The sequence below is a fragment of the Lissotriton helveticus genome, chromosome 9, assembly GCF_964261635.1.
Source record: "Lissotriton helveticus chromosome 9, aLisHel1.1, whole genome shotgun sequence".
NCBI classification, from domain to species: domain Eukaryota; kingdom Metazoa; phylum Chordata; class Amphibia; order Caudata; family Salamandridae; genus Lissotriton; species Lissotriton helveticus.
This window is the reverse complement of record NC_136070.1, coordinates 240,421,910-240,436,078: the sequence shown is the minus strand read 5'-3', so window position 1 is coordinate 240,436,078 and position 14,169 is coordinate 240,421,910. Positions and strand designations below refer to the sequence as shown.

The 14,169-nt window shown below is 51.3% G+C and overlaps 1 protein-coding gene across 3 annotated transcripts in view; it reads left to right on the top strand.

Moving 5' to 3' along the window:
• CCDC32 (coiled-coil domain containing 32) overlaps positions 1-14,169 on the top strand; it is a 90,635-nt gene that overhangs the window by 27,758 nt on the left and 48,708 nt on the right. For all 3 annotated transcript variants that reach the window (XM_078659815.1, XM_078659816.1, XM_078659814.1), the window contains one exon: positions 9,073-9,358. In XM_078659815.1, the coding sequence (XP_078515941.1) occupies positions 9,073-9,358 (286 nt within the window). The remainder of the gene's footprint in view (positions 1-9,072; positions 9,359-14,169) is intronic.

The following is a 14,169-nucleotide window of genomic DNA, read 5'->3' as shown; positions in this document are numbered from 1 at the left end:
GGCTCCTCTTCCATCACCGCTGGGAAAGAGATGTTTCTCAAGATAGCACATTACTGCTACTACACCCCGACAGGGTGGCACGCTAGAAGCCCAGGGGGACGCTTGTTGCTGGCGCCACTGCGGCCAAGTGGGCACTCTCATATGTGTTATGGCACTGTCCGAAGATACAGCCCTTCTGGAACTCAAAACTACTCGACATAAATGCCACCTATGACACGGATGCCTAGATTTCCTAGCTACATACTCCAGGGTCTCCCCAACGCCTTAACTTAACCTCTTGGGCCCTGCCGGGAAAGGGCCATTACCTTGGCACTGGGTGTTCCCAAGCAGGTGTTACTCTCTAAATAGGGAACAGATGGAGTCCCAACTAGGTTGGATTGGCTACATAAGCTATGGGAGGTGATCGGCATGGAGAAACTAACAGACGGTATTACGCATAAGCTTCATCGCTTTGACAAAACATGGGGCTCCACTATAGAGTTCTTGTCAACTGAATTCACTGAACTCAGATGCCCAAGATATCTACGGGTACTTCGACTCACTAGGAATACCCCCCAAGACAGATGGACATACATCACAGAAGTTGACTTAAATGCAGAAATTACCTGTTTTGCTGCCCTAGCTCTTGGCCATCATTAGCTCTCTGATACTTTTCTCTCTTCTTTCTTTCCCTCGATTTACTGCTACACTTTACCTTATTCTTTTCTAATCAACGCTATAATGATTCTGGGGGGCGTGGCCAAGCAGCATGGACGACAGGACGTGAGCTTCACCAGCTCCGTCCGAGGACCCACTATATCCTACCTAAAAGATCCTTGCTGGACCCTCCAAAGGGGTGCTGATGGTCCGGATCCTCTCTCGTTCCGTCTGGGACCCCCACATTGCCAGGAGAGCCTCCGGTGCCCCGGCGACGCCGCCGGAGAACGAAGCGGCGCTCTGAGGGCTCCACCTGTCTCTACGCGAGACCGCGGACTGGGCCTGCGCGAGGGAGTAGCGGTGCGTACGGCCCGCTTGCAGAAGACGTTTCACGGCTACGGAGGTGATCACATCCACGTCGGACCCCCTGATGGTTGGAGATGTATAGCGGACGTCCTGAGAGGCTAGTGGAGGGCTGAACTGGGGCCCGGTGACTCCCGCTGACCCGTGTAGGGGGTTGAGGTGCTTGTCCCTCCCCCCGCCGATCCTCTGCTGCACCAGAGCTCCCTGGCTGCGGAGAGCAGCTCCGGGTGAGCGATTCCCCTGGTACCTGGGGCTCTACGCGAGACTTAGGGGACTGAGGCGGTGCGATCGCCGAGAGCTTGACGCTGGTCCAGCCGGAACTGTTGGCCTTGGGGCCCGCCTCTGCACTGAGGGCCGTTGCGGCCTGCGCGGGCTGCCCCCTTTGGTTTCCCTGCAGCTGTGGGGATTGCGACCTCCGTCCCTACTACGGAGGACTACAGCGGCCCTTCCACGTGGAGCCTGCACTGGCGCTGAGACTAGTGGCGACCTGCGGTGCCGACCTCAGAGGGAGACGGGCGACTTGGGCCCCCCCCATGGACTACGTGCCATTTTGCTCGACTGCCGGAGCGGCCCCCCTCCTGCGTGGCAGCGGAGTACGGACTGTGGTGCGCCCTACCCCTAGAGGCTTGAAAATCGGCCTGTTACACCTGGGAGCTGAGGGGGCTCGCCCAGGGTGCACTGGTTGGGGGGGGTGCCAGCTGGTAGGCTGCTTTCGACCTGATTGCTGGAGATCCTCCCGCCCGGCCCGGTGAGTGCATCGTGAACGCTGGTTGCCACGCTCTCCCTTTTCTAGTGGCGGGAGTCACTGCTTGGACCGGATCTGCCTGGTGCTGCCTGCTGAATTGTCCTCTCTCCTGGTCCTCCCGTCTTCGCTCTGCCGTTGGGCTCTGTACCTAACCGGTGGGATCGGGCGAGTCCTAGCTGAGACGCTTCGTGGGGGCTCCCGATCTGCCCCCCAAGATGGCAACCCGCAAGGATAGGACTGCGAAATCCTCCCAACCCAACACCATCGTGCAGTATACCACCCCAAGACTGCCGTCACAGAGGATCACACGGCAAACAGGACCGTACGATGGGGGCGATGATCCGCATGAACCTTCCGGGGCGGAGATCCTGAAGGCTATCCAGGGATCCCATTCTGCCTTGGAGAGACAGATCGAGACTGTATCGATCGATGTAAACCTCCTCCGGACGGACCTCCGTAAGGTGGCAGACAAGGTCTCAGACGCGGAGGGCAACATCGCACAATTACAAACTGAAGTGGCTTCCCTGCAAAAATCGGTCACGCACCTGACGTCCACTACCCGTGCACTGGAGAGAAGAGCTGAAGTTGCGGAAGGCAGGGCCCGTCGGAGTAACATCAGGGTCCTGGGTGTACCGGAACGCCTTGAGGCGGGGAACGCTGAACGCTTCTTGGAGACGTGGATCCGTACCCAGCTATGCCCGACCGGCCTGTCCAGTCTCTTTGTCATTGAGAGGGCACACAGGGCCCTGGTTCCCCCTCCACGCCCGGGCGAGTCACCTAGAGCCATCATTGCAAAGATCCTGAATTATAAAGATCGTGATTGTATTCTACGGGCCGCGAGAGAAATGGAGTCCATCACCATTGAAAATAGCCGTGTTTCCATCTACCCTGACTATACTCAACAGGTGCAGGAGCAACGGAAGCCCTACCTGGGAGTCAAGCAGAAAGTTCTGGACATGAAGCTACAATACATGCTCCTTTACCCGGCCAAACTCAAGGTGCTCTCCCAAGGACGCGCTCACTTCTTCGAGTCCCCGGCGGAGGTGTGGGAGTGGCTCGAGATACGAGGAGATGACCTACCCCCTGGTGAGCGAGGCGGCCCCCGCGAGACCTGGGGGACCCAGGCGCCGGCGAGGCAGAGGGAGGCGCAGATCTGGATCTCGGGGTTCTACCGAGCCCCGGATTACCGTGGGAGAAGATGGGGCGCTTCACGTGAGACCATCGACGGCGGGGGCCGCTCCAGAGTCACCTGAGGCACCTGCACCTAGTGAGATCCTGGTCCCGGATACCTTGCAGGAAACTTTGCCGGATGTACACTCTGCTCCCCCGGTGATACCGGAAACTGCCCTTTCCGAAACACGACCTGAGTGAACTCTGATATGAGGTACTGTCTTGTTAAAATGTTGTTGCCCTGGGAGGTTGGGTGGGCCACTCCTCCTGGCTTTTGTCTTCCCAATGCTGTCTCTACCTGGTGCTGGGAACCCTGGTTGGTGGGCTGAGCAGAGGATGGATACCCTATTGGCCGAGGTGATGTGGTGCGAGGTCCAAGCCCAGCCCAGCCCAGCATTGGAACTGTCTTTCATGAACATTCCCGGAGACTGTCCTGGAACATTGGGTCCTCGGGGAGGGTGGGTGGTTCTAGTTGGTTGTGTGTGAGTGTGGGTGCGCGTGTTGTATGGGGTGGCTGTGCACGTCCTGGCAGGGGAAGGGCAGAGTAGCGGTTTTGGTTGTTGCTGTCCTCTTGCTCGCGGGTGGGGACGGACGGACTGGTTCTGATGGGGTGTTGAGTCCTATTGTTTTTGGATGGCGCTGGCGGGGGATGGGCGGGATGGTGTGTTTTCTTGTTGCGTCATTCCTGCTCATGGGTGGGGGAGGGGGGGACCATTTCAGGGGTTGGGTGGTTGCGGGTAATGTGGGGTTAGGGGGAGTTGTGGGGGGAATCTGTTTTTGGCATAGTGTGTACTGCTGTTCGCGCCCCTGGGAGGCTGTTTGCAGAGGTTAAACTTGGGTGCCCGGATGGGCAGGACCAAAGCTTATGGGATTCAAATTTTTAACTTGGAACGTGCGTGGCCTGGGTACTTGCTCCAAGCGGCATAGGGTGCTGTCCTTCCTTCGTCGGCATGGAGTATCGGTGGCATGTTTACAAGAAACGCATATGATTGAAGAGGGTGCTCTTAAGTTGGCGAAGAAGTGGAGGGGTCAGATGTTCCATTCCTCCTTCTCTACGTATGCTAGGGGGGTCCTGATCCGGGTGGCTCCAGGGGTTCCCCTAGCAGTCCAGTATGTTGAGGCAGATGTTGAGGGCAGATATGTTCTTATACGAGTAAAACTTGATGGGAGGGACTTCCTGCTGGTGAACTCTTATGCACCTAACGTAGATGACCCGAGTTTCTTTACCGGCCTGCAGGAGCTTATAGCGACAGACTTGGATGCCCCCCTCCTCTGGTTTGGAGATTTTAATTGTGTACTGGATCCACTACTGGACAGGCATCCCCCCCCGGGCGGGTACGAAACCTTGGATGACGACACGACTCCGGGAGGTGATGGATAATCTGGGTGCTGTCGATATCTGGCGCCTCGGCAATCCGGGACTGAAGCTTTACACTTGTTATTCCCCCACACACAATACACATAGCAGGCTCGACAGGGTCCTTGCTGCCAACATTGGCGCATCCCTTGTCTTATCGGTCACACATCAGGCCCGGTTTTTATCCGACCATTCACCCGTGACGTGCATGGTACAGTGGGTGGACCGGTCCTCCCGCCCAAGGACCTGGCGGATGCCAGGGGATCTTCTGCAGGATCCGGTGGGACGGGACCATGTGGAGACGTCCCTGCGTACCTACTTGGACCTGAACTGGGAAGTGGGTGATATCCCTTTTGCGACCAAATGGGATGCCCTTAAGGCAGTCGTGCGAGGCGCTTGTGTGACATATGGAGTCCGTAAGCAGCTGCTCCGTGACCTCGCAAGTGCTGAGGAGCGCCTCAGCCACTACCAATCCTTACCGGACCCGTATGGGTTCAACATGGACTCTGAGCAGACGGCCCGAGAGGGCCTGGACCGGCTGGGTAGATTCACTCTTGGTCGATCTCGCCAACGCCTCCACCGAGAGGGGGACAAGTCGGGCCGATTGCTGGCCTGGATTCTCCGAAGGGAATCGGCCCCTGCGCGGATCGTTGCGTTGAGAAATCCCGCTGGGGTCCTGGTACACTCGGAACGGGACCTGCTTGCGGTGCTCCGCACACATCTGCAGAAGGTCTATACTGCTGACCCCCTGGTGACAGAGGCGTCATATCAGCCATACCTCCGGGATTTGCCCCTTCAGACCCTCTCTAAAGAGGATGCTGAGGACATGGATGCTCCAGTGACGCTTCATGAGGTCAAGGTGGCGTTAGCCGCCCTACCGAAGGCTAAGACGCCGGGGGGAGACGGTTTCCCCCCAGAGTTTTACCAGGCGTTTGCTGATACCCTCACGCCCCATCTCCTGCAGGTTTACCATGAAGCGATGGAGCGAGCCGCGCTCCCGCCCACCATGCAGCAGGGTGAAGTCTGCATGCTCCTAAAACCGGGTGGGGATGGCTGTGATCCCACGGCCTACCGGCCAATCACTTTAATCAATACCGACGCCAAAATCCTTACTAAGATCTTGGCCACCCGGCTGGCATCACATATGGCGCGCCTGGTTCATTATGATCAGTGCGGGTTCATTCCAGGCCGCAACACCGCCATGAATCTCCGGCGCCTGAACCACGTTCTACATGAGGTGCGCAATACGGAGGATCCTCAGGTCCTGGTCTCGATAGACCTGGCTAAAGCCTTCGATACAGTTAGCTGGGGGTACCTATTAGAGGTGCTTCGGTTGGCGGGGGTGGGGCCCCTTTTCTGCGCCTGGATTCCTATTCTATACAGTGCGCCTACAGCCAGGGTCAGGCTCGGAGCGGCCCGCTCGGAGGAGTGGCAGTTGGGCAGGGGCACCCGTCAGGGGTGCCCCCTGTCACCGCTCCTGTTCGCTCTGGCGATTGAGCCCCTAGCGGTGTCGCTACGTGCGGAGATGGCTCCCTGGGGAATACGGGTGGGGGATGTGGTACACCTGGTCTCGCTTTATGCGGATGATGCGTTGTTCTACCTGACCTCCCCACGGGAGTCGCTACCGATCCTGTTACGCCACTTGGAACGCTTTGGTGCAGCTTCTGGGCTGCGTCTTAATCCTGAGAAATCCCTGATCTTTCCCCTGGCGGGATGCGGTGAAGACCCTAGTGTGGGTTTCCCGCCCCTGGGACTGCGGTGGGAGATGGAGGCCTTCCGCTATTTGGGTATTCAGGTGGCTGTCTCTGATGAACAATTGCTGGCCCGGAACGCCGACCGTGTGCTCAGTTCTCTACAACAGTCTGTATCCTTCTGGAATACGCTTCCACTCTCTCTCATGGGACGGTTGGCCGTCTCGAAGATGGTGATGCTGCCTAGAGTATTGTATATCCTACAGAATACCCTCTGTCCTCTTCCTCTTCGAATCTTCAACAAGCTTAATACAATGCTCACCTCCCTGCTTTGGGCAGGCAGACGCAGCAGAGTTGCGTTACGTACGATGGTCAGACGCTGGGAGGAGGGGGGCTTGGAAGCCCCGCGCTTTGATTTATACTATTACGAGGCCCAACTTATACCAGCTGCGCGCTGGTTCGCGGGCGCGGACAATTGGGAATTACGACTCCTGGCTTGTAGCGCAGATGAGAAGGCGTTGCAGGTGGCTCTGATGCGAGGCAGAGGAGCGGATGGCGACCTGCCGTATATTGTCCGACATACTGCGGGACTTTGGCAGCGAGTGGTGGAAAGGGTGCTGAGACGGGCCCCTTTTCATAGGGAGCTACCAATATGGATATTGGCACCGGTCACACTAATGGAGGAGCACATGTCGTTTCGGGAATGGCGTGAGGGCGGATGCGACACATTGGCAGACTTGTATCCGGACGAGTCCTTCGTGACCCTGGAGAGAGCTATAGAGGCCTTCAGTCTCACTGGGGGCCAATACCTTCACTATGGAGGTCTACGGGACATGGCGAGAGCGACATGGCCACAGTTCCCTGAGGCGCCCCAGGTGTCCCATACTTTGAATATCCTGCTATCGTGCGGCACGGGACGGCGATTGATAACGCTTTTCTATACAGCGATGAGATGCGACTCAGCGCCTCCGATATCCCCGTCCTGGGCGGCCTGGGAGGCGGATCTAGGGGTTGCCTTAGACCCGGGACAACGGAAACGGGTAGGGACGCTTACCAAGAAGGTGTCGTGTAACGCACGTTTCAAATTGATCCATTTTAATTTCATGCACCGCACTTACGTAACCCCAGTTGCTCTGCACCGCATTGCGGCGGATAAATCGGATGCCTGTCCTAGGTGTGGTTCAGTCGGAGCCGGATTTCTCCATTTAGCTTGGGAGTGCCCGCTGGTCGGGGACTTCTGGAGGGTAGTAGTAGCCCACATCCGGAGGGTCACGGGAAGAGGAATCTCTCATATAAGATGCTGCAGCTGCTTTTGGTGCTGGCTAGACGGCGGGTGGCTATCACCTGGATGGGACAAAGGGCACCAGACATGATATTTTGGCTTCGGGATGTGGGGGAATGGACATTAGCTGAAGAAACGCACATGCAACATACGCGTAGAGATGAGCGGCTACAGGAGTACTTGCTTGCATGGCGTATGATGTGTGCTGTGGGGTCGGCTGACAGCGACTCCGATGCTACTAGTGCTGCATTGTTCTCATCCGAGGAATCGGGACCTGAGGAAGGGGTGGCGGGTGATGGGGAGGGAGAGTAGGGGCTGGGGTAATGCCCTGACGACTGCGCACATGTTACCTATTGTCAGTTTCTATACTTGCACTGTATCCCGTGGATCTGATTCTTGCATCTCCTGTTCTATCTGCAACTGTTGAAGCCGTGCTGGGACTGTCAACTGTGTACACCTGTATTTATCTATACTGATGCCAATTCGGGGGGGACTGTATTGTTTATTCTGCTGAAAAAATAAAGTTTAAAAAAAAAAAACCCTATAATGATTCTCCCAACCGGGCACTGGATGTAGGTGGCGGCTATTGTTCTAATTGCAAAATTCAATAAAAAAAGATTTAAACCACAAATATTCTTTGTTGAAGTTATTTAAGACATAATCACTTTGTGTTTAGAACTGTATTTATCTTTCATGGCAAGTGACGGATGAAGTGATTCTGCTGGAGTCCTAGATTTGTTTTCAGCCTTGAGCACCATGACAACTGCGTAGTCCTGTTAGTGGGCAAGCATCCCATTGTACTGATAGAGCAGAAACTCCCCATGACATTTGAATGTAACATTCAGGCTCAAGGGAACCATTACGTATAGTACATTTCTAGCACTGGCAGAAAGCAAGAGCCAATCCAGTCTAGATGGGAGGTTAAAAAAAATCATAACCCCGGGCAATCGAAATAGAAGGCATCTTCATGGGTTTTCGTGCTGGGCTTCCACAAAGGAGGGAATGCACAGGCTGGTTTGTCAAGTGAAAGTAGATTTGCAGGGAGCACTCTGATGGATGCTCTCAGCTTCCTTCTTCCAGTTTTCAGTCTTTGCAAAGCACAAAGGGGAGAGTCCACAGATGGCCTCAGTATGTATACTGTGCTGGACACAATTTAACCTCACGTAGTGAGGTCATCTTAATTTGTGTAGAGCTGCCAAGCAAGATAAATTGTTTGGGTCAGGTTTAAGTTAAAGCTCCTGCTCTAAATGTTTACAGCAACCATAAACCAGACAAGGCTAAAAGTACTGTATATAGGTGCAGACCCATGGCCTTCTACAAGGATAGGAAAGGTTGACTGACCTTACCCAGCTCAGGGACCCATCATCTAGTGATATTTCCTCATGTGATTGCAGAGGCACTTAATGGATGAATTAATTGTAAGCCTAAACATGCTGAGGCTCTCCTAAGTTGTAGGGGGCTGAATTGTTCCTGGAGGTTGCCTGTTGACTACTTTGCTGGGCATACCCGTTAAAAGAACCATTCCTCTCACTCGACTCGTAGTTGGTACCTCCATGTCTGGTGAAGTGGCATTAGCCAGCCTCCACTATAGGAGCATCCAGCCAAGCCTCCTGCTATGCTAGTGAGGAAAAAAAAACTGTGGGATCACTCCTATTAAAGTACATCTCGGTGGGGGGCTCGGAGTCAGTTAGGCAGTTGAAAGGATGTCCATATATTAAGAACATGTAGCCCTTTATCTCCTGTTATCCTTTCATCAACCAATCCAGCAATCTATGCATGTTGTCTGTTTGTATCCCTAAGTGTTTATATTGCTGCATATATTTTTCAGATTGGTTCTCCAGTTGAAGATTCAATGAAAATGATTGAGGGCATTGAATCTGCTGTTACAAGGCCAGGCCAGGAACTCTGGGCTGAAATCTGCTCCAGTTTACCAAATCCAGAAAGCCGAGATGTTACAAACGAACTCTTTGCAGATTCATTTAATGCATCTTCTGAAGAAAAACAGAGTGATTTAAATGCTGCACCATTCGATGACACATCTGCACCTGGGTTACACAATGGACTGAAGCCATGGGCTCCACTACAGGACTCTGAAGTATATTTAGCTTCTTTAGGTAAGTATTTGTTAGTGGTCGGAAATGGGGAATTGTTTATATGCTATATTGATAGATAGATGGCCGTTATAATATGGTTCCAAAAAACCAGCATGAAAATAGATTCTTGGAAATAGGGAATTCATACAAGTACCTGTCCTGTTAAAAAATAAATAAATATTCTGAGGTGTCCGAAATTCCCTTCATTTAATTCACATTAACTGGGGAAATAGATTTTAATATTGACATACAGTACTTTTTAAATTCTAAATCCCTGTAATATATTTGGTAGTCTCAAGGCCCTCATAGTATATATGCATATAGGGCGACCAGCTCCTGGGGACCACTTTCAGCCTTCTCCAACATGTTCTGTAGTTAGGGCACTTTAAGTCATAAATCCGCAAACTTTGCTAGACTTTCCCTGTTGACCAGCTCCTTTGTTCTGCTCCAGCGCCTTTTTTCCCCAAAAAGATTTTGATTGAATTTTGAAAATCTGATGCAGACGCAAACAATATTCCATCACCTTGATTAAGATAATCTATTATACAAAAGCCCAGTGCAGTGCCACCTTATGTAACCCGGTCAACGGTAATGGACTTATGCAGTGTAATTTTAGGGGAGGGGGCAAATGAAGGCCTTTGATTCTTACAAACTCTGTAGCTTTGCCTAACCATTACAGTCTGACTATCGCGGGGGGGGTGGGGGGTGGAGGGGGGGTGAGAGGATGTTTTCGGCATGGTGTGGACATATGAGTGTTGTATACCTCTATAGCTTTGTAGAGGTGTGAAGGTGTTAATGGAGAGGATGTAGCTTTACGGCTAGAGCGGTTGACCTCGAAGCTGGGGAACCGGGTTCGAGTTTTAGCAGGGACGCTCAACTTCCTGTGATTCATTACCGAATCGGTATTTCCCATTGATTCTATGGGCTTCACAGCCCATAGGAATCAATAGGAAATACCGATTCGGTATTTACCGAATCGGTAAATACCGAATATTAACGAATCGGTATTTCAACATCTGGAAATACCTACATCTCCCCCCTTCATATTTACCGATTCATAAATACCGAATCGGTAAAATTCGGTATTTATGAATCGGTAAATAACATTTACCTACATCTAGCCCTTAATCTCCCCACGCCTAACAAAAATTAATGTGTCCGTCTGTAATGCAACTGGTGCTCATGTAAAGCGATCTGATACCTGATATCTTCGGGTCGAGTTGCGCTATATTATGTGCAGTGTGAGCACACATAGTGTTGATGTTGTTTTATATCTTAATTATCATGTGTTTGAAGTGTTTCAGTCATGCCGTCCATACTTTATCGTACCTCTTTCTGTAAGTAGGATCACTGGTCTATACCTCTCCTCCCTTTTCTTTTTTTAAAACTTTTTCCCCCCAATTTTTTACATGACAAAATAGCTGTATACTGATAGCTCCAGTTGAAGAGGCATACACTTGTGGATGGTGAGCATAGTTCGATACAAGTATGAGACGGTTTTCATATCCCCTGTACATTGCATACTACTGGTTATTAAAAGATATAAAAATTGAGAGACATAAACTGTAAGGACATGATTCAGCTACGAATTGAAGCAACAGTGGCAAGGCATATCTGCGGACTAGATAACAGTGGATTGATTGGTAACATTGGAGGTGTCCAGCGGAGAGAGGAGCTTTAGACAAAATGATCAATGTGGGAACTAACAATAATATTTATGTTTGGCGGGGGACAAAGTTTAGGATTTGGTTGGTGAAACATGATCACCTGGGTTCGCCCCGGGGTGTGTGAGCAAGTAACTCGTGAGTGGGCTCCATATATCTCTAGGTCGTGATGCACACCGCAATAGTTCAGCATAGTGAGACAGTTGTTCCTGTACAATACAACAGATCAGACATCCAATCCTTTAACCTAGGCGCCCTTCCCCTGCCCCAGCGACAAGCAACTCTTCTCTTTGCCATCAATAGGCCTAGGGAGACATATTTACATTGCGATTTAGTGAAGTGTTTGGTGTATCCCAGTAAGGCAAAGAGAGTGTTTTTTTCAATAGTTAGCGTTGTCATCTGTTCTATGGCTTCGAGGACTTGCCCCCTGTACTCATGTACACCCGGGCAGTCCCAGGCCAAGTGCATAAAATCCGCAGCTGGGCTCCCACATCTGTCACATCGGTCCAAATCCATGAGTTTAAACCTATACATCTTGGCAGGGGTGTAATATAGACGATGGAGGAACTTGAAGTGTGTGATTCGTAGCCTACTGCTAGCCGATGTTTGTTCTGTCTGTAGGCAACAGTATGACCATTGGTCGTCTTACAATATATAACCAAGCTCTGAATCCCAGTGTATGCGTGCAGGGCATGGGGACCTTGTACACTGATTGTGAATGGTGTGTGATATAACATGGAGACCAGTCTCTTCGGGGAGGTTGCGCTCCGCATCAGATGTAGGGGGATGAGGCAAAGGCGTTCCTGCGGGAACTCCGGAGTGTTTGAGCGTATGCCCTGTTGAAGACGCACATAGAAAGATGTCTAAGAGGGGGTTAAATGATGCCCATGGAAGAAGAGGGCAGAGGTGCGAAATTTGCCATCCTGGTATAGATCACCCCATGTACTGACATGAATGCGTTCCGCGAGTCGTCTAAAAGCTGTCGCTTGTAGGAGTGGCATATTAGGGTGGTACATGAGAGGGATTGAAGGGGAGTATAGCATGGAGCTGTGCATGATAATATTTATGCGATTCCAAGCCGTGATCGTGCATGCGAGTGTAGTGTGGGTCTTTGTCCTGTGGGTTTGCAGTAATGTGGAGGGCACCTTCAATGGGTATGGGGTCGACCAGCCAATGTTCTGCTGCTACTTGTGGCATGTATGGGGGAAGATGTACCCAATAATAAGCATAGTGAGCTTGTGCACTTAGATAGTAGAATTCAAAATCGGGAATCTCGAAGCCTCCCTGCGCATAAGGTCTTGTAAGGATGCTCCAATGCAAACATGATTGTTTGCCACCCCCACACACACCAATCTGATCATTTCAGTTCGTAGCGTTTGAAAGAAGTAGCCCCCGGGGTGAAAAGTATTATTTAAAAACAAATAAAGTAATTGTGGGAGAATAACCATTTTAATAAGGGACGCTCGCCCCACTAAAGACAATGGTAATGCAATCCAACGGGTGAAGCATTCCCTGATGCGCTCGATTGCTGTTCCATAATTAAGATGCATCAGTTCTTCTCTGTCTCGTGAAATGCGAATCCCTAAATATCTCAAATCAGTGTCACACCATTCTAGCGGGAAGTCTAGGGAGAAGTTGTGGGTCGATGTGGTGAGAGGGAAAAGGTTTGATTTCTGCCAATTAATATGTACACAGGATAGCTGGCCAAATACTATGTATTCCCGTAAAATGGGATTTAGATTCTCCTGCGGGTGTCGGATGTATAAGGTGATATCATCTGCATAAAGAGACACGAGAATCTGTCATAAATTACATTGGAGTGCCCTGTGTTGATGATGCTGCCGAAGTTTTGCCGCCAATGGTTCTACCGCTAGAGTAAGGGCAACAATGGGCAGCCCTGTCTTGTGCCCCTGGTGATTTCAAAGGCCGGGAGATGTGACCATTAATGAGAACTCTGGCCATGGGTCTTTGGTAGAGGAGTTGTAACCATGACAGAAATAGTGGGGGAAGCCCATTCACCTCATTACCTCAAATATATAGTCCCATTCGACTGAGTTGAATGCCTTAGTGGCATCGAGGAATACCACAACCAAGGGGAGTTCCGGTGCTACATTATGCAGAACTGTGAAGAGGGTCCTCGTAGCTCTGCCAGGTATAAAACCTGATTGATCGGGAAGGACCAATTTATCCATGAGGAGACTGAGTCTGTTGGCTATAAATTTAACCAGGATTTTAGTGTCCCAATTAATCAGGGATAGAGCTCTATACGAGTCACAATTGGTTGGTGATTTTCCTGGTTTGCGTAGGGATGTTATCAATGCTTCCCTCATGGAGGGGGGTGGAGTGCCTTGGATTCCAGTGATTCTTTGTATACTTCGCGAAGGATGGGAGCTAGTTGGTCTATATATGTCTTGTAACACTCGATGGGTATACCATCCATCCCCGCGGCTTTTCCTTACTGTTTGTGCATTATAGCCTCGCTTACCTCATCTAGTTCAAAAGGGGCGCTTAAGAATTCTCGCTGCATATCACCCAGCCATCCCAATGCCACGTCGCTAAAGTACTCTTCGAGATCAAGTGAGTCAGTTCTAGTGGAAGTGTAGATCGAAGAGTAATATCCATTAAAGACATTGAGAATGTCCGCAGTGTCGCAATGGGGTATACCGTCTGGTCCTTGTATTTCCAGGACGTAATTGGAAAAACGGGGCTTGCATATAGTCTCGGCGAGCGCTTTTCCAGGGGCTCTCCCTCCCCATATCTCCTAGCTATCCAGTATTTACCCCTGAATTTAACTTCACGATTCTCAGTGTCTGTGTAGTCAAAGAGTGTGTCGTGGAATTTCCGCAGGGTCTCTCTATTTGGACCAGTAGTAAGCTGTTTCTCTAATGTTTTCAACTCCATCTCTAGTTTCCGTAATGTGGCCTGTATATCCCTAAGTGCCCCGGCACTCTTGGAAATGCAAATACCCCGTATGGTGACCTTAAAGGCCTCCCAAAGGGTTCCCACCTCCTCCACTGACCCATTGCTTCCATTAGTCATGTATTTCCTCTCCCAGGTCAGCATGGAAAACTGTGTCCAAAAGTGCAGAGGGTTGCAACCGCCATCCGCAGCGCGGGGTGCCATAACCTGGCGCGGTCAGTGTCGACCGAACTGGAGAGTGATCTGAGT